The following is a 20,002-nucleotide window of genomic DNA, read 5'->3' on the forward strand; positions in this document are numbered from 1 at the left end:
AGACCTTTCCCAAGGGGAAGCTGTATTCCATGAGGCCAGCAGAACGTAAGGAGCTCCGCAAATTCATTGATAAAAACCTGGCAGGGGTTTTTATCAGGCCTGTGAGCTCCCCTCATGCAGCCCCGGTGTTGTTCCAGAAGAAAAACGATGGGGGCTTAAGACTATGTACTGATTACAGAGGGATCAATGCTGTTTCCATGTCCAATGCTTACCTGCTTCTCCTCATCAGAGACTTGTTGGGAATTGTTGCCAAGGGGAAAGTCTTTACTAAGTTGGACTTAAGAGATGCTTACTTCAGAATCCAGATCAAGGAGGGAGATGAGTGGAAAACCGCCTTCAATACCCCCCTCGGGCATTGCATTTTGAATATTTAGTAATGCCATTCAGGCTTCAGGGAGTGCTGGGAGTTTTCATGAACCTGATCAATGAGGTATTGCACAAGTTCTTGTACAAAGTGGTGGGAGTTTATCTTGATGATGTTTTGATCTACGCAGATAGCTATGAAGAGCATGTGAAACTGGCCAGAGAAGTGTTGAGTGCTCTTTATGTGAATAAACTGTATGCTAAATGGTCCAAGTGTGAGTTCCATAAGGAGGAGCTGGACTTTCTAGGATATTGGATCTCCCCAAAGGATTTGGGGATGGACCTGGCCAAGGTGCAGGATGTGTTGGGGTGGGAAGCCCCTACAACAAGATGGCAGTTTCAGTCGTTCCTGGGCTTTGCAAACTTTTACAGACCATGCATAAAGAATTTTGCCCAGACTGCCCTGCTGTTAACTGATCTACTAAAGACTAAAGGAAAGGGGCCAGACGGAGTGAAGCCGAGTGCTAAACTGGTCTGGTCTACTGAGTCTCAGGAAACATTTGACATGTTAAAAACCCTGTTTATATCAGAACCCATCCTGTGTCACCTCAATGAAAACAGAAAGTTCATTGTGCAGGTGGATGCCAGTGATACTGCAATGAAGGGAGTGATATTACAGGAGGGGGAAGATAGGAGGATTTGCTTATGTCTCCTGCAAGTTTTCAGAAATGGAGAAACACTGGTCTGTGTGGGACAAGGAAGCAGCAGCCGTTAAGTTATCCCTGTCAACTTGGAGACACTGGGTTGAGGGGGCAAAGGTACCGTTTGAGGTGTGGACTGACCACAAGAACTTGGAAGCTCTCAGAATGCCCTGATGATTGGGCATGAAACAGCTCTGGTGGGCGGAGTTCTTTTCAGAGTTTCAGTTTATGCTCAAACACCTCCCCGAGACATCAAATTTCCTCACAGATGCTCTGTCCCGCCTCCCACAACATGAGAGCCAAAGGGAGGAGATTGTAGACACGATCCTTACAAATCCAGAGGAGTTAGCCGTGTTAGTCTGTAGTAGCAAAATGGCAAAGAGTCCCATAGCACCTTTAAGACTAACCGACTTTACTGTAGCATAAGCTTTCGAGAACCACAGTTCTCTTCATGAAGAGAAGTTCATGAAGAGAACTGTGGTTCTCGAAAGCTTATGCTACAGTAAAGTAGGTTAGTCTTAAAGGTGCTACTGGACTCTCTGCCATTTTGATCCTTACAAAGAGTTACACCAGTCTAAGCCCATTGAAATCGTTCTGTTATTCTTTATCAGTAGATCAAGGAAAATGCAGCAGCGTCCATTGTCATAAATACTCAACAGCCCAAGCTGACCATTTTTAAGAAAGTTTTTGGTGAAAGGCATCTGTAAAGCAGCTAAATGGTCTGTGCATTCAAAATTCATTAATTTTTATTCTGTTGATATGGCAGGACACTGCTGGAGGAAAAATAGTGCTATATTTTTTGTGCTGCCTGTCCGTCAGCTCCATCATGGGACTTCAAAGGACCTACTTATCTGTAACTGGTATTCTTTGAGTGGCTCTTCCCATTTCCTCCACTGTAGAGATCCTTGCTAAGTGTTGGCACTTCCACAGTGGCTCATTCAAGGAACCAAAAGGAAAGGTATACTCCTGTCCTCTCATTTGAGAAAAGGAGGATAGAACTGTTAGAGGAAGAGAGCTGTTAAACTTTATTGCAACAGCTCAAAGCATTAGCAGTTAACACTAACAGAATCAGGATTATAATGTAACAATCACAACAACAGTAAAAACTCTAATATACATTACAATTTTATAAACAATCATTGGGATCACAACAAAATTTGAGTTAAAACCAACTTCAATTCAAACAGTTCAGTCAGATAGCCAACGAAATACATTGTTTATCCATCAGTTTATCCATAAATTTATCCATCAGCCACAATAACAGTAGATGGTTTTGATAAGGCCTTTATGAGCCTTCCAACAAACTTTGCCGTTTGCATCATTATCCATTTACTTTTGTTGACAAGTAATATAATTAGTCTATCATTATCCGTTCTCCCAGGATATTGTAATAAAATAGCCCCAAGGTATCTTTCATGTTCTAATGCATATCTTGGGTAGTAGAAGACCACATGGCCTAGAACTCCAATAGAATTCTTTTTTTTTCAGGATTAAGAGCTTTTATTTTTTTCTTTTATTGGGGGGATGCCAATTTATGAATTGTTATTAATATAATCAGCTGTAACTAAATGGTAGTGTTGTGTTACCCCTAATCAATTTCCCTCTGATTTGATTATTAATTTGCAAATAATGCTCTTGAATTATTTAATGGATTTCTAATTTTATGACAGAACTTGCTAGCTTTATGAAATGGATTTTTATAATCAAGGATGGACTGTAAATATTAAATATTACAAGTTTGATAAAGTAGCAGTCCTCAGTTCGAATATATTTTAGTACAATAAGTTTTATATATAGTCTTTCTCTTCCAACCTTGGCTGGAGAGGTCACAGATTGTTGCAGTAATAGCTATTTGAATAGAATAGGTTTTGGGTTTTCCTTAAATACAAGTATCAAGTATGCTTAAACGAATCAAAACTATATAGGTTTCATTGTTTTCAGCTAGTGAAAATTTAATTAACTTTAATAATGAAGTTAGCTTTATATAACTTAACAATTTCCCTTGTTCTTTTCCAAAGTTCCCCTTATCTCTCTTCCTCTCTCTCTATTTTCTGCTTGTAGATTCAGCCAAAACAGAGTAAGAGAGAAGGTTCTGCTACTGAAGTGTTTTATTCACACTTCAAATATTAGTAGAAAATAAAATAATATATATGAAAATAGTAGGATAAGTATATATTTATATGCTTGTATGTATGTGTCTACTTATAGTGTTAAAGCTTCACACCAAGTAGCTTAAATAAATTATAAAAGGGTTTGTCCAATTTCTCTTCCCCCTTGTTCCTTTACTGTTTCCCTTTGTCGTTAGCTTAATCAAATTAACTAAATCTGTTTATTTTTCCTTCCCCCCCCCCTATCTCTTTCCCTCCCTTCCCTTCTTTCCCCTCCTCCTCCCTAACCCACTACACTTTCCCCTCAAAATCTTAGGTAACTATATAAGTAAGTTTTAGAAATTATACCCTCCCTCTAATCGCGATCTTCCCCCTTCCCTTAATATAATCTGCTCTTCCCTCTCACAGAGTTCTTGGCTACGAAGGTGCTATAAGCACTGAAATAAAAATTAATTCCAAAGTCTCCCCTCCCACAATCCCTCCCAGCTAATTAATACAAACTGCACAAAGTTGAAGAATAAATTCCCCTAAGCCCCTTTAGCTAGTGTGTTTAATTCACACACTAGTTTGGTATACACCAAAACTTACCGGGCTTAACTAATGGGAGTTACATTGAAAGGACCGAACTTCCCCCTTCCCTTTCTTACCCCGCTATTAGTTTTTAACAAGAAAATGTTATGATAGCGCTTCCATGAGCTTATTATTTCAGTTAATTTTCTGAGTCAATTGTCCCTTATTGGTATCTTACTTCCCTTCTGGGGAGATGAAGCTGATGACTGAGGAAATTTCCGTTTTTGAGAAGGCTTGCTTGTTTCCATCGGTTCTTCTAAGTTTAGTTCATTCAGCATTAAGGCTGCAGAGTCTAGATCTGAAGCGACGAGGCAACGACCTTTGTGTAAGACCAGTAGTTTCGTGTGGTTCCACCATTTGTATTGGATGTTGGCTCTTCTTAAGGCTTCTGCTGTTGGTTTTAGCTCTTTTCTTTTCTGGAGAATTTCAGTGGGTAGATCGTTGTATACGTGAACTGGAGTGTCATTAAATAGTAAAGAGCCTTTTGATCTTGCTTTGCTGATTATTTTTTTTCTAATGATGGGGTCTGGCACCTCAATTATGATGTCTCTCGGCGTGCTCCTTTTTTATGCTGGATTGTGGATTCAATGCGATAAGCTTTAGTTACAAATTGAGATGGTCCTTCTTTAATGCCCAGTAGTTTAGATAGCCAAGAATTTAGTGTTTTGGCAATATTCTTGTTTTCCATAGCAGACTCTGCAATTCCACGAAGCTTGAGATTTTTATAACGAGCTGACACCTCCAGGTAAATAATTCTTTCCTCCTGGTGTTCTAGTTTGTTGCAAATGTCTCTCACGTCTCTTTGAGACATGATGCTGAGTTCCATAGCATTTTCGGCTGTTTGATTTGTCTTTAGCAGTAGAACTCCAATAGAATTCTGATCACAAGTGCAGACACGTTTTTTTATATGCAGTCATGTTATAATGGCCTCATAGCATCGCCAGTTGTAAGATATCCATGCTTTCCTATGCTTGGGATTAAGTAAATTGGTAAGATTAGATGGAAGAGTCAAAGGAGAATGTGTGAGTTGTTCATAAAGGGGAGCTATTTTCAAGGTACTTAACAAGCAGTATCCATCTGAACACTTACATCTAGAGGGGAGACAGCATGCACCTTGTCTCTGCAGGACCTCTAGAAAATTCAGCAATTAGGCTGCCTGTTTATAGCTTCCACTATGTGATTGCATAGAACTGTGTCCGAGGCCTGGCGCACCGGCCTTGGACTCCCAATGCCCCCACCCCTCCGACGATCCCTGGCCCGCTTACCTGGAGGTGGGGGCCGGGGGCAGGCCTCCACCAGCAGCCACGGGCCCCGGCGGCGGCACCTCCGCGGCTCCACCGCCTGCCGCCGTGCTGCGGACGGAGACCCCGAGCGGGCGTAGCGTCAGCCACGCCGAGAAACAGCAGCGGGCGCGGCTGGTGGCCCGGCCGTGGCGGGGAGGCTCTGGCGAGGCCACACCAGGCTGCCAGACGCCGGCGCAGGTGCGCCCGGCTGGCCAGGATGGCGGCTGGGGGCGGTGGGGCGAGGGGAGGGACAGGCCCGCCCGGGATTGGAGGACGGTCCGGGGAAGGGCCGGACCACCCAGCCAGGGGCTGGGCCCACTGCCCATCACGGGGGAGGAGGGTGGAGAGCAGAGGGGATTGGGGGAGAGCAGGGCAACCCTGCAAGCAGCCCACCAATGGGCTAGAGGGAGGTGGGCCCGGTGGGTGGCCACACCTGGCCCAGGTGTTGGGCCTGATGCTGGGCGGGGGCACCTGGGGGAGAGGGTGGAGCTGAGGCGGGGAGGGGATTTAAGGAGGCTCTGGAGGCAGGCCGGGGAGGAAGTGTAAGAGAAGGCGTCGGTGTTGCCACCCGGCCCGTGGGTGCGCACACCGCTGACGCCAGCCAGACTGCCCTGAAGGCTAATGTGCAGCTGGCCAGGGTGGAGCCACGTGCTGACCGGTCTGCCGGTTCAGACAAGGGCCGCCCAAGTCTGAGGCCGCCCAAGAAGGAGCCTCCGCCGCTGTGGGGGACCCGCCTGACTGCTCCAGGCCACCAGCACGGACCCGCCAGGGCCGCCGTGCCTAGACTCGCCACCGCCACCAGGGGGTGCCTCCCCGCGTGACAAACTGCTTAAAGAATGCCTGTTATAGCTAAGTGAAACCCTATTTTTCTTTGCCAAGAAAGGTCCTCTTCATTTAGCAGAACACTTGTGCATTGCTTTAGTGGTTTGTCCAAAAAAGGATAAATGCATATATAAAATTTAATAAAATATTAACTTTATGTTTCCCCCCCCATATAATTTTGTAAATGACTTCCCCATTCCTGCTTCTGGAAGAATGGTTCTATTTGAATGAATTAATGATATCTACAGCATGTAACTGGCGAATGAGGTGTCAAAATTATATCAATTAATGTTAAAGTAATCATTTACATTTTTGACAGATAAGCAGACATTTGATGGCAAAAAGTTACTGGGAATAAGAAATGAATACCTTTTATTATGTAGAAGAGGTATTGCTTTGAACATTACAATTACATCTTGTTTAATAAATAAGAATATGCGTAACCATACCATTGCTTCACCAACATCAAAGTTCCTCTGGATACTTTTTAATGTTTTAATGATGTGTTAATGATATGTTTGAATGTTTTAATGATAAATACGTCTCTTTCCTTTTTGCTCCTTTTATCCTTTGTTTGTTTAGGTTATTTTAGGTGGCTTTTCTCCTTGGATAGACCCAAAGCAGTCTTTTGTTTCCAAGTATTGATCATTTGTGTAGCACAATCTACAATATTATTTAAGTAATTCAGAAGATATATTCATCTGTTATTCTAAACAGGAAAAAAGGCTTGCAGAACCCTAAGTACTGACAAATTAGTGACATGAATGTTTGTGATCTAGAGCTCACGTCATCAGATATTTAAAATATTAGATACCCGTTTGCAGGCATACCTGGCACAAAAGCAGGGATGAGTGAGTTGCATGTAAAGTTTAAATAAAACAAGATCAAAAGACAGGAATCCAACAGTTAGGTGGTGAATTGTCAAGACAAGATGAATAGCATCAATAAACTTCCAGTAAGGGACTGATACTTAGGGAAGTGAGTTAACCACTCCTTACTCTCTGCTGAGGTCATCTGATCATATCAAATATGCATATGAACCCTAATTCATGAACAAGACTTGTGTGTAAACGTCTACTTCAGTAACGTAGCATTATTGATCAAGAATATATTTTGCACTATTAATGCAATAGAATTTCCATGTGAAGCATGCAGGAGAATGTAATTTCTAATCCTGTCCTTGGCCAGAAATTGCAGTCCAATGGGCCAGCTGTATTCTCCATGTTTCTTTTAAAAACTGCATCTGCACATTACAGTCCTTGAAATATGGACCCATGGTGTTGATTAGCATTGCCCAACTAAATTGGCTGATTTTACAGAATTGCAGTTATAACTACATAATCTTTAAAACAATTGGAAATCCATGTTCTCCATTGGCTTTCAGAAACAGTTAAATCTGCTTACATCTATTTAGAAGTAAGAGAACCATTTTGTAAGTCAGTTTTCCTGTAAGATTAAATGGATTTATTTTTCATACACTGTTATTTGATAGAGTTGGCTCATAATTTAGCATTTATTATCTAAACATACTTTCTCTTAGAATTTTTTCATGAAAAACTATAATATGTGAAGCAGGATTCCTAAACACCTAGAGGCAATAGGAGAGGAACAGAGCAGGAGACACTGGTAGATATACAGCAGGTAAAGAAAGGGAAGCATTGTAAAGCAGAGACCGGGGAGAAGATGTTTTGGAGAGTATTGTGGGAGAGAGGGGCAAAGAAAAGGAAAAGGATAGTTGAGGAGCTGGAGCAAAATTTCTCCCTGGCCTAGGAACACTATGGTTTGTTTGTTTTTTGAAAGCGTGCCAAGGAGCATTGCAAATTGTGGGCTGTTTACTATAGAGCCAAGGATAGACAGAGACTTGAGGTGAATATCCAAGACTATCTCTAAACCTCTAACAAGAAACCTTTCTATACCTTCTTATTTATCTCTTCGAGAGCATTGATGTGAACCTGTCTTTATTGGCATCAGAAAAATCTAGCCATTAACTGTTAAGTTGGTTACTGTTTCTAAGAAGTATTCTAGTACAAAACTGTAATAGTTATATAATCTATGATTAATTGAAAGTATATAGTGAAATGTCACCTTCACAAACCTTTGTGTATTTCTTAAGTTTAGGCAAAGCTGGCTTCTTAATGTTGTTAATGATAGCATCATCTGAATAAGGACTGGATGTTGTGGTTTGATTCTAATACCATCATATGTACTTTGAGGCACATTTTGATAAAAGAAGTTCATTTTCTATATTTTTCAGGGATGTAGTTATCAAATTACTTCTATATGAAGCATCCACTAATGTGGCAGACAATAAAGGGTATTTTCCCATACACTTGGCTGCTTGGAAAGGAGATGTAGAAATTGTGAAGATTCTTATCCATCATGGGCCATCACATTCCAGAGTGAATGAACAGGTGACATTATTAAATCTCTTTGTTTATCTCTTCAGAAAACACAAGTAAGTATCCATTTGTACTCACAAATATATGGCTGGATTCATGGATTCCAAAAAGTTGGATAGTATGGAGGAAGGGTAGTTAATTCTATGGAACTACATGGATAGAAATTCGATACTTCTTTAGTGCAGGCTTTAATATATAAAACAGTTCCTAATCTTGTTTGTATTTAGTTTAACCATACTCTTTGTCAGATGTCCATGCTTAACTACTGATACACAACAAATTGTTTGGGACTGTTGCTACTGAATTCTTTAAATGTTTTTTGTTATAGACATATAATGTATTGCTTTGCTCCTTTGTCTCTGCTAAAGGTTTTTGATCTCAGATGTTTAGATCTCTAAAGTTCTCAACCCAGGAAATGTTTCTACTATCTATACAGGCCTTCTTTGTGACAAAAAAAGTTGAAAAACTCTTGGCATATCAATGCTTTATTATGACGTTTAAAGGCCACTAAGCGCTGCTATGTATTTCAATTTTCTCTCAGCTTTGCACCACACAGTACAGTCACTGCTTTTCTTAATGCGGATGCAGTACCAAGCACACACACTGCCTTTCTTTAAAAAAAGGCAGTGTCCCATTAAAATCCGCATAACATTTAAAAATTTTAAGTAAAAGTTACTTATAAGGAAAACATGTAGTACTTAGATTTATTAATCCTTTATATACATAATTTCCTGATGTATATTCTCTATGATCAAAGTTTAAAACATGGTTTTCCAGTGCAAGAATATGGATTTGGCATACAGAAATTCTGACTCACATCTTCCTGCTTCGTTACTTAGATTCCTTTGGAAGAAAATGTGCCAGAGACACATACACAATCATTGCTAATTTCCCAAGAGATCCAGGAGAACAAGAGTGATGAACAGATGAAGCTGCCTTATTGTGGCTCAGACCACTGGTCCACCTAACTCTGTGTTGTTTACTTTGACTGGCAGCAGCTGTCAGACACAGAAGCATCTTCCCTTGCAGCTGCTACCTGTCATTCTTTAACTGCAGATGCCGGAGGGAAAGAACTTGAAGCTTCTGAAAAATATGTGCTCTGTCTCTGAACTAGTTGTGCTTTTAGGAAACACACATAACAATAGCTTTGATGGGAATGATTAAAGTCCTTCTCCAGAAAAATCCGGAAAATGTGGTTTCTTACTAGGAGGTGTTTTTTTAATTAGATGCTTACATATGTCTAAATATTAATTTCTACAGTTGATGCATTAGTTTGCATAAGTCCTGATTCAATAAGTTCACATGGACCCTTCTGTAAATTCCCGTTCTGGAATTTCTTTTAAGATATATATAACTTATTTATTTGGAAAATTTCTATGCCATCTCTCCAGAGAAACCTTTATCCTTTACAGTGCAATCCTAAGAAGAGTTACTCCAGTCTGAGCTTATTGAAACTGATGTGCTTAGACTGGAGTAACTCTTCTTAGGATTGCACTGTTAGAGTTTGTTTGGAGGTTTGATGTATAGAACACTTATAATATTTTTCTTCCATAGCCAAAAACTTTACAATAACTAAACATAATTACAAATCATTTTATAGAGTAAATTTTATTTCAGGATTATATAAATTGTCACGTAATTTATAAAAATAGAAAGATCAATAACAAGCAGGGTCAGCAACCCTAGGTAAAATGAAAAGTAAGAACAGTATGTAATCCAGATCAATATTAGTAGTAGTAATAATATAATTTATTTTTAATGTTAAGATGCTCCATATGTTGTTTTAAAAAGTTACAGTAATGCTATAAGGTAACTCAGCATTATTATCCACAGTTTGCTGATGGGGAACTGAAAGAACAGGAGCTTTCCTAAGGTCACATAGTGAATTTATGGCTGACATGAGAGTAGAACCAGGGACTTCATAGCTAACATCTGTAGCCTGCTGTTGCAGAGCAGGGCTCATTTCGAGGGGGAATGCGCAGGAACGCAGTTCTGGTAGTTCCCCAAAGAAGTCACATGACAGGTGGCCGCACCCACCTGACTCTCGGCCATTTGACAGGGGCCCGATCCTGACCATTTTGGGCCCCTTTTTGGCCATTATCAGCCCCTTTTTGCCATTTTGGGCCCAATTTCAGCCCTGGATGGCCAAGATAGGGTCCAAAACAGCCAGGACAGGTTATGTCAGGGGGTGTGGCATATGCAAATAGCTATGCTAATGACATATTTCTGGTGATGTCAAGGGGTGTGGCATATGCTAATGAGTTATGCTAATGAGTTCCTCCAGCTCTTTTTCTACGAAATGACCCCTGTTGCAGAGTTGTATGTACCCTAACTTGGTCAGAAGAAAAGCAGGACTGTAAGTATTTTAAATAAAATAAAAATACTATAAACTTTGTGCATGGAATTTTCAGTAAACAAGATTCTAAATACTACACTACAAAATGTTCAACTAATTTCATAGAAGAATATTTAACATAATTCTGATGTAATATTGACTTAAAAGAGTAATAAAAGATTGCATAAGAAAATAATTCCTGGTAAAATACTTATTAATTATGCAACATGTTTAGCAGGGCTTTTATCTGACAGCTTCTTTCCTTATCTGACAGCTACTAAGAGAGTGCTAGCAACTAGACTGTTAATACTATCATTTTAATGTACTTTGAAATGTAGTGTAGGGATGTGCACTTCGAGTTTCCAATTTGGATTTTTAACCTGAATTGGGCCCGATTTGGAAAAATTCAGGATTCCCGAATCAATCCTAGTATTGCTGAGCCGATTCAGGAAACCGGAAGCAAAGCTTTCTTTTCAGAAAGCTAAGGGCAAAGCGGCAGCAGCCACAGCACTTTTCTAACAGAAAGAAAAGTGCTGCTTGCTTTCAAACTTCCCACCTCACCACTTTTTTCACTCGATGGGCCTTCTCCCCCCTCCCATCAGATGAAAAAAGCAGCAGGGTGGGAAGTTTGAAAGCAAAACTTTTCTTGCCACTTGCAAGTGACAAGAAAAGTGTTCCTTTCTTCAACTGTCTTCCCGCCCTGCCACTTTTTTCACCTGATGGGAGGGGGAGGAGGGAGGGTTTACCCAAAGCAGGAAAACAATTTGGAATAACCTGAATCTGAAGTGGCAAGCTGCTTCGAGATTTGGGTGTTTAAACTGCTTTGGTATGCTCTGTTAAGATTCAGAAATCTTCAAGGAGCACACCAAAGCTCAAAGCAGCACTTTTCTTGCCATTTGCAAAAAGCAAGAAAAGTGTTGCTTTCAAACTTCCTACCCTGCTGCCCTCCCATTGGGTGAAAAAAGTGACGGGGTGGGAAGCCAGTTGAAAGCAACACTTTTCTTGCTGCTTGCAAGTAAAGCGGCAAGCAACACTTTTCTTCCCCTTCCATCAGATGAAAAGCGACAGAGTGGGAAGTTTGAAAGCAACACTTTTCTTGCTGCTTGCAAGCGTCACAAAAATGTTGCTTTCAACTGGCTTCCTGCCCCGCTGCTTTTTTCACCCAATGGAAAATTGGCGAAGAACTCCAAAAACGTAAGGACTTTGGGCAATCCCTGGGCCATCCAGTCTGCGGGCCATTGGTCAGCACACCAATGCCCCCTAAAAAAGACTCCAAAGCCAGTAGACCCGGAGGCATCCGAGGTGACTTGAAGTTCAGCTTCTAACAAAAGATCCTCCCTCCAGAAAGTCACCCCATTAAAAGTGTCAAGGAATTCTTTCCACACCAATATATCATCCCGCATGCCTTTGTTAATTCGTAATCGATGATGGGGCAACCGCAAGGTCCCCATAGCATCGCACAGTCGCCTGAGGAAAGCCCTCCCAGGCGCAACTGCCTTGCAGGCAAAGTTTAAGTGGCCAACTAATTGCTGCAACTCAAGGAGAGATACCTTGTCTCTACCCAAGCAGTCCTCTAACCTGGCTCTAAGGTCCACCACCTTCTCAAGGGGCAACCTTAATGTCTGCTGAACCATGTCAAGTTCAGTGCCTAAGAACGTTAGGACAACAGATGGTCCCTCCGTTTTCTCATGAGCCAAGGGAACCCCCAGTTCCTCACAAAGCTCCATGAACCCTTCCAATAGCCTGGCACACTGCCTTGTGCCAGCTGGCCCAGACGTCATAAAGTCGTCCAAATAATGGACGGTGGCTGGGCAGGCACAGCGGCAATGCAACTCCCATTCCAAAAAGGAACTGAAGCGCTCAAAAGCAGAGCAAGATATGGAACACCCCATAGGAAGGGCCCTGTCCATATAAAACTTGCCCTCAAATGTGAACCCCAGGAGCTCAAACTCTTCTGGGTGAACAGGGAGCAGGCGAAAGGCAGACTTGATATCGCACTTTGCCATCTCGGCTCCCACACCACATTGGTGCACAACCTTGACCGCTTGGTCAAAGGAAGTGTAGTGCACCATGCAGAGTTCATCAGGGATGCCTTCATTCACCGAGCCCCCTTTGGGAAAGGACAAGTGGTGAATGAGGTGAAATTCCCCAGGTGCCTTTTTTGGCACCACCCCCAAAGGTGAGACCCGCAGGGATGGGACAGGAGGGACGTTGAAGGGGCCTAAAACCTGGCCCTCTGCACACTCCTTCAAGATTTTTTGACGGACCACCCCTTCCATGCCAGCCACGGATCTGAGGTTGGCTGCCATGAAAGGTGTCCTGAGGCCCTGAAAAGAGATTCTAAAACCAAACTTAAAACCCAAAAGTAAATAGTCAGCGTCCCTGCGCCTTGGGTACACCTGAAGCAATCGTTCAAGTACCCTCAGCCTTACTGGACTGGGCCCCTTTTCTAGGCCCTTGCTGACCACGGCCGCCCCCAAAGCGTTTCCCGCCTTGTCTTCCCCTGGGGCAAGCAGTATGTGCGTGGGGGCCCACGCACACCGGGCATTCGTGCCTATACCTGCACGTCCTCCTGTTGCACACCCCTTTGGACGTAAAGTCCTAGCAGAGCAGCTGTAATTGAACCTGCTGCCCCGCAGAGGTGCGGGAACCTGGACCTGAAGCGGGCCAAATAATCATGTGACTGCTGTCGGTCCTATCCCCGGGGTTGGACTTGGCCGGAGCCATAACCTGCACCCAGAGCTGAATTAGGATCTGGTCCCAGGGAAGACTCGGGGTCAAGGCCGCACACATGCGGAACTCCTCATCATAACGCAGCCAGGCCACCTGCTCAAAGTCCGTATACCCCTTGTATATGATGTTCATATACTGGAAGAGGAGGAGGGCCCTATGTGGCTGCGCCCTGGCCAGAACCCCCATGTAAACCAGGAAACTAGGCAACCAATGTGCCCATGTCCTGTCAATCTGCCGGCGGTGGATCTTCTCCTTATCCCTGTCGTCCAGATCATCTTTATCCTTCTTCTCCAGTTCCCTGAAAAGAAGGGTAAAGATGTCCATGTACTCGCCCCATATTATTTTCTCTCGGGTAGCCTGCATCAAGTGGTCACCCAACGGTAGTGCTGTATCCCCCGGGGGCAAGGCACTATATGGGACAGTGCCATAAGCGGGCAATCCAAAAGGAGTCCCCCACTGTGAGCCATACCCCAACGGCCAACCAGCTGAAGGGAGTGGAAAGACCTGGCTGCCCACATTAGCGGCACCCCCACACGCAGGCAAAACTTGCGCCTGCTGCTTCTGGCCACCCGACCCAGAGACATACCCCGGCCATGCCAGCAATCCCGCAGACGGCCAGCCCACAGAAGAAGAGGGGCATGATGGCCAGCCCTGAATTGGAGAGGGATAGACTGGGGGCTGAGCAGCAAGACCAGGGGATTCCCGGTGACTCAAAGATCCCCAAGGCCAACCGCCCACCTGTTGAGGCACGGATGACTTACCATCATCAAAAGGTGGCTCCACTGCTATGGCCACCTGACCATCATCCGCCATACCCTCTGGCTCGACTTCCCCTTCAGCCAAAGAATTCAAAGGTTCATTGCCACTGCCACCAGCACCCGGCACATCCCTAGAGGAACCCTCGAGGGCAGAAAGGCGAGGTAAAAATTCATTATAAAACACCGCTCTAGGCACCTTCTTAGATGCCCGGTGTGGCCGCAAGGGAGCTGCCACCGGAGCAGCCCCCTGTTCCTTCTCCAAAGCAGCGATACGCTCAAGGAGCTCCTGTCTGGTGGGACCACTGTCGTCATCATCAGATGACGAAAGCACCGGGGGAGGCCTCTTTGGCGCAAGCTGTTTAACCGGCTGCTTCCCCTTGGATGGCCCACTACCCTTTTTAGGAGGCATTCTAATAATCTAAATCAAGTAACACTGTACAAGGAATTGTCAAGGTCACGGCCAAAAGCGCAAAGTTCCCAGCCCAGGCGAATAACCAGCAGGGACCAGCAAGGGAATATATCCCCGCAGTAACCGAGTGCAGCCACCAGGTGGCGCTACTGCAGTCCCGAGGTAATATACAGAAAATGGCCACCACCCAAAGCAGTTGTAAAATGGCGACTAGGCGGGAACACAAAGGACTCTCAAACCTGCCCCTAATTAGCCACAGTAATATATAGGGTGTCAGTTTATCCCACACAATTACTGGGCCCGCAAGAGGAACACAGGCCTCCCAATAGGGCAGGAGAGTGGAAGAACAACAATGACTGCCCAAATTCTGGTACTCATAAAGGCTCCCTCCAGAGTATGCAGAGCACTAGCCCTCAATAAGGCGGAGGAGGCAAGGACCCAATCAGCCGCACCTCCGGCCGCAGCCCCAGCAAGCCGCCCAAATTATGGCCCTATGAAGAGCTTTATGCTGAGCCCTGGTACTCAAGGACCGGGAGGGGGGGAACGCAGGGGGGGCAGCCAAACGGCCACAACTCAGGCCGCAACCCCAGCAAGCCCCGCCGTCATGGCAAACGCTTGCTGGTGCGCATGCCTGCTGGTGCGGCTCCGCTCACTCCGCGGCTAAAGACGCCGTGGTTCTTGTATTTTTGTTTTTTTTTAATTTCCGGAGCCCACAGCCGCCGATACAAGCCGAGCGGCAACACTCCCACCTGCCCCAGGCTGCACTCAACCCCACAGCGGCCAAGCGCCGGCTCAGCCGCACCACAGAGCCCTGCGGCTGAAAACGCCGCAGGACGGAGCTCCACGGCCAAAGAGCCACGGGAAGGAGCCGTAAACACCGTTGACGCCCAGGCTGGCTATACTTTCGCCGGCCCCAGGCCACCCTCGTCCATGCGCACAGGAGGAGAGGAAAGAAGACGTCCTTCTTCCTCCAAGCGCGTCTTTCACTGCAGCCAGGGGAAAGTGGAGCCGCCAGAAAACGGCTCCTGGCCCCCCAGCCAAAGCCCCGGATGCCTGGGAAGGAAGGGAGCCTGCCTCCTTTCCTCCGGCAGGGCTGCAAAGAGTGACTCCCTGCTTAAGCTGCAAGCAGCCGCAGGGTGAGTCACATTCTTGCTGCTTGTGTCACAAAAAATGTTGCTTTCAACTGGCTTCCTGCCCCGCCGTTTTTTTCACACAATGGAAAATTGGCGGAGTGGGAAGCCTGAAAGCGTCACTTTTCTTGCCATTTGCAAATGGCAAGAAAAGTGCTGCTTTAAGCTTCAGTGTGCTTCATAAAGATTCCTGAATCTTTATGGAGAATACTGAAGTGGTTTAAACACCTGAATCTCTGCTTTGGGATTCGGATCATTCCAAATTATTTTCCTGCTTTGGGTAAACCTGAAGCAGGAAGCCTGAATCTTTTTTGGGTGCACACCCCTAAAGTAGTGTGTATAATGTTTTAATGAAGTTTTTAGATATATTATTGGAGCTGCCTTGAATATGTTGTAAAAGGCAGGGAATAAACAAAAACAAACAAGTACATAAATAAACGCATGTGGAAATAAGATATATTCAAACTAATTCAGTGCAGTTCTACCAATTCAAGCACTATAAATTCATAGATCACAATCCAACCAAAGTTAAAGTCCCATTGGTTTTGATATGGGGAAGTTTACTATGTGTTACAGTGAAACCCATGGATACAAAAGTGCTTGTATTTGGCTGATACAGGCCTGTAAGATTTTAAGCGGGTGAAGGTCTGGCAGATTGAAGCCACCCTTCCTTGCTGTGGTCCAATCAGAATATACACAGTAAGACTTACAGAGCAATCCTATGGAGAGTTACTCCAGTCTAAGCCCATTGACTTCAATAGGCTTAGACTGGAGTAACTCTCCATAGGATTGCACTGTTAGTTCAAATAAATGACAATGTGTTGACTGCAGAGAAAGGTGAAAATGTATCAAAATATGACAAGTTTAAACAAAAGTAGTTTGAATATCTGAATATATCTTGATCATTTTAATGAGTGATAAAGACATTTTTTAAAAAGAAAACAGAACAGAATTGAATCTGTTTTAAAATAATTTTGTTTCATTAAGTGAAATTCGACTATATGTTTCTTGAAATATTTTGTATTGATTTTATTTGGTCCTGGCACACTCTACTAAGAAGAATCTTATTATTCAAGACAAATGCTGACAATTACTGACAGAGGTTGGAAACGTCCTCTCCAATTATTTTTTAAAAATGTACATGGCCCTCTTTCACTTTTCCTGATTTGGAAAAATGTTTTACAAGGTAAGTACTAACAAACACTTTGGCAAACAGGCTCTTAACTAAAAATTAGAATTATCCCAGAATATATTTGAAGAATGTAAATTTTATTAACAATTCACAGTAAAATACCAAAATTCTTAATTAACTGGGACTGTGGCACAGAATCTTACCACAGGTGTCTGTTAGACGTCTATTTCCACTGCCATATTTAAAAAGACAAGCAAGTAGGATAAAAAAAGCCTCTTGCCTTGGGACAAAAAGACTTGTGAATAGCTTGTATCTACCCCATCTTGAAAATGGACTACATTCATTTTTTTAATCCTGTTGCCTCCTTTAGTGATATTTATTAGTCCTCTTGTGCATAATGATCCTAGTGAAAAAACGACAGAACTGTTGGTGTGGTTTGGACCTCAAGAGTGATTTGAGACTCAGTACTGCAAGATGAAAGCAGCTTTCATTCCCCCAAATGCCAGGAGAACAATTTAACTCTTTATGGTACAGGCAAGATGTAGGAAAATTCTTTCCTAGATTCACTGCTCACCGTTGATGATTTTATCTGGAATTGCTGCTGACTGTAAGTCATGAGAAGGATTTTTTTTTAAAAGTTGAGTACTGTGTAGGTTGATTTAGTGATATCCAGGAGTGTAAAGCTTAAATGTGAATATACAAAATACTTAGAATGAACTATTTTGGGCACACCATGGGGATTATGATAGGAGTAGGCAAAGGGATAAATGAACAAAACAGAGTAGTAGTTGAAAGACAGAGGTAATAGGAAGGGTGTAATGTTACCAAAATGAATCTTCTGTTTTGGACAGAAACGGCATTTGTGAAGCTTCTTGAAGAAACTCTTATACATAGTTATAATTGAGTTACAGTTATGGGTTAATACCACATTCTATTAGTAGGAAATAATTACCTAGATTATTTTTGCAGAATCCATGTAGGAAAAAAACTCCTGTGTAGTCTGTAGTGTGTGTGTAACTAATCTCTTTATTGTTTTCTATTTTGTTTCACTGTCTTATTCTTTCATAATTAATATTGAGTACATCTTTCTCCTTTTATGATAGCATCTTAGTTGCATATTTATAAGGGGGAAATGTAATTGCTGGATTATAAATTCTTGAGTTACTATACATAGTTAACAGATGTCTCATTAAATTGGGGTGCCTTAATTCAAACAAACCTCTATATTGTTAAGATTCTTAGAGAGTAGTAGAAAGCTTCTTGTTTTGTAGAGTAATACAACATGTCCTTAAGAGCAGCATAGTTTTCTCATATAACTCTAGTGACCGTTTACAATCTGTTTCTAGTCTGTTAATATATACGTTTATTAAGGTTCTTATCACAATCAGAATAAGTAAATTTTCTTCTCCTGTTATCATAAACATATAGAAAATAAAAATTATCCCAAGCAAACAATGCAGAATTCCCTTTGTTTCCAGTAAGAAACATTTATAGATGCGCTTAATTCTTCTGCTGAAATCAGTGTGGTACCTAAACTGTTTAACTTTGATAGGATCAAACATATATATTTGTTTTGTTATAGCTTTGGATGTATGCTTATTAGTAAATAAGTCTTTCTGTAAATGTGCTCATCTTTGTGGCTTCTGTGCAGTTGCACATGGGGCTATGCACACAGGCTAGCTGCAGGGATGAAACTTCTAAAGTTTTCCAGAGCTTTCTATAGTGCAAGGACCACTCTTCCTCCCCTTGGCTTGCCCTGGCTCTTCCTGCCAAAACCAGCACATGACCAAGAGTGGGGAGCACTCCTTCCCTCAGTCTTTCCTTCACCACTGTGGAGTTAGGATCATTTTCTTTGCTTCCCTCAGTTCTGTGAGACTTGTCTTTTTGGAATTGAATTTGATTTTTGTTTTATTGTACAAGATGGCATTGTTTATAAAGTGCCCACAATGCAACACCAACATGGCCCAGACTAATATAATTTGTGCCTCCTTTGCCTCAGGAAAAAAACAAAGTGTAGGAGCTTCTGCTGCCTTTAAGCTGTTCACATCCAAAGCATGAAATGAGAGGGCCACATAGGAACTGCCTCTGGAGAAATCTAGGTCAAAGTCTAAGCATAGATCTAGAGGCTCTTCTTAAACACTGGCTTCACTCCTTGCATCCACCAAAACAAGTACTGCCAGTTCCAATACCAGTTCTGAGGAGACACTGCCTCTGCATAACCTATCACCTTGTCCAAAAGCTGTTGACAGAGGAACTTGAGGATGATTTGCTGCCTTTGTCTGCTCCTCAAGCAAGGAAGCAACATCCATTGTGGCATAAGTCAGTTTCAACTCAAGAACCACCACCATCTGTTCCTTTCTTTTTGGTCTCTCCTTGGGCATATTGGTATCTATTTGTTCCAATGCCATTGCCTTTGTATGTTCCACAGTGGGGACCATCTGACCAGCAGCCGATCCTATATCCTTCACCCCCCCCCCCTTGGTTCCACTGACTGTCTCTCTAGGCCCTGATCCAGCTTCCACAGCTGCAACTTCATCGACCTTCCTCCTTCCTGCATCTGTTCCAGAGCTCACTGGTTCAGATTCAGAGGATGGCCTACTACTCAGTCAGAACTTAATTCTGATTCACCCTTGGATCCATCCCCTGATAAATTGGTTGGTGACTTGGCTCCATCACTGGAACTGAACACTATCTGTTCCGATCTGAAATCTTTGGATTGGGTCATCAAGGTTTTGTAACACCTCTGGGTCTATAGCCTTTTGCAAGGGCTTTCAGATATAGCCTCCAATATTTGGGCCAATCCAGCTTCTCTGCATCCTCACGCTCAGAAGCTTGAAAATATGTATAAAATGCATCAGGAAGGGTGTGAATTTTTGTTTACTCATCTTCTAGCACCTTGAAACAATGTACAAGATCCCACTCTTCTCCTTTTGACAGGGAGGGCTGAATGTTAGATGGCCAGGAGAGAAAATTTCCTCAGCTAGTGCCTTGGCTTTCAGAGTGGCAAACATTAACGCTATTATGGGCCATTACTAGGTGTTCCTTTGGGAATACTTGCACCTCCTGGCAGATGATAAAAAGACCCCAGCTAAGGTCACCCAGACAGAAGGTGTAAAATTGAGCAAGTGGCAAATGAATGCTGCCAAGCATGCTTCTGATTGTTCTAGTTATACCATGGCATCTGCTATAGTCCTTAGGTGTCATCCTTTGCTAAGGTCAATGGCCCTTCCTTATGAGACTAGATTTAAGATTTAAGATGGAGGACCTTACCTTTGAGGGGAAAATTCATTTAGTATCCAAACTGATGAAGCATTCAATA

The 20,002-nt window shown here is 43.0% G+C and overlaps 1 protein-coding gene across 1 annotated transcript in view; it reads left to right on the forward strand.

Annotated features, from left to right (window-relative positions):
• Window positions 1–20,002, forward strand: part of ANKS1B (ankyrin repeat and sterile alpha motif domain containing 1B) — an 885,134-nt gene that overhangs the window by 66,427 nt on the left and 798,705 nt on the right. Inside the window, exon 3 of the mRNA XM_054988164.1 lies at window positions 8,042–8,198. Coding sequence (XP_054844139.1) covers window positions 8,042–8,198 — 157 coding nt within the window. The remainder of the gene's footprint in view (window positions 1–8,041; window positions 8,199–20,002) is intronic.

This window comes from Eublepharis macularius, chromosome 9 (genome assembly GCF_028583425.1).
Source record: "Eublepharis macularius isolate TG4126 chromosome 9, MPM_Emac_v1.0, whole genome shotgun sequence".
In the NCBI taxonomy this organism is placed as follows: domain Eukaryota; kingdom Metazoa; phylum Chordata; class Lepidosauria; order Squamata; family Eublepharidae; genus Eublepharis; species Eublepharis macularius.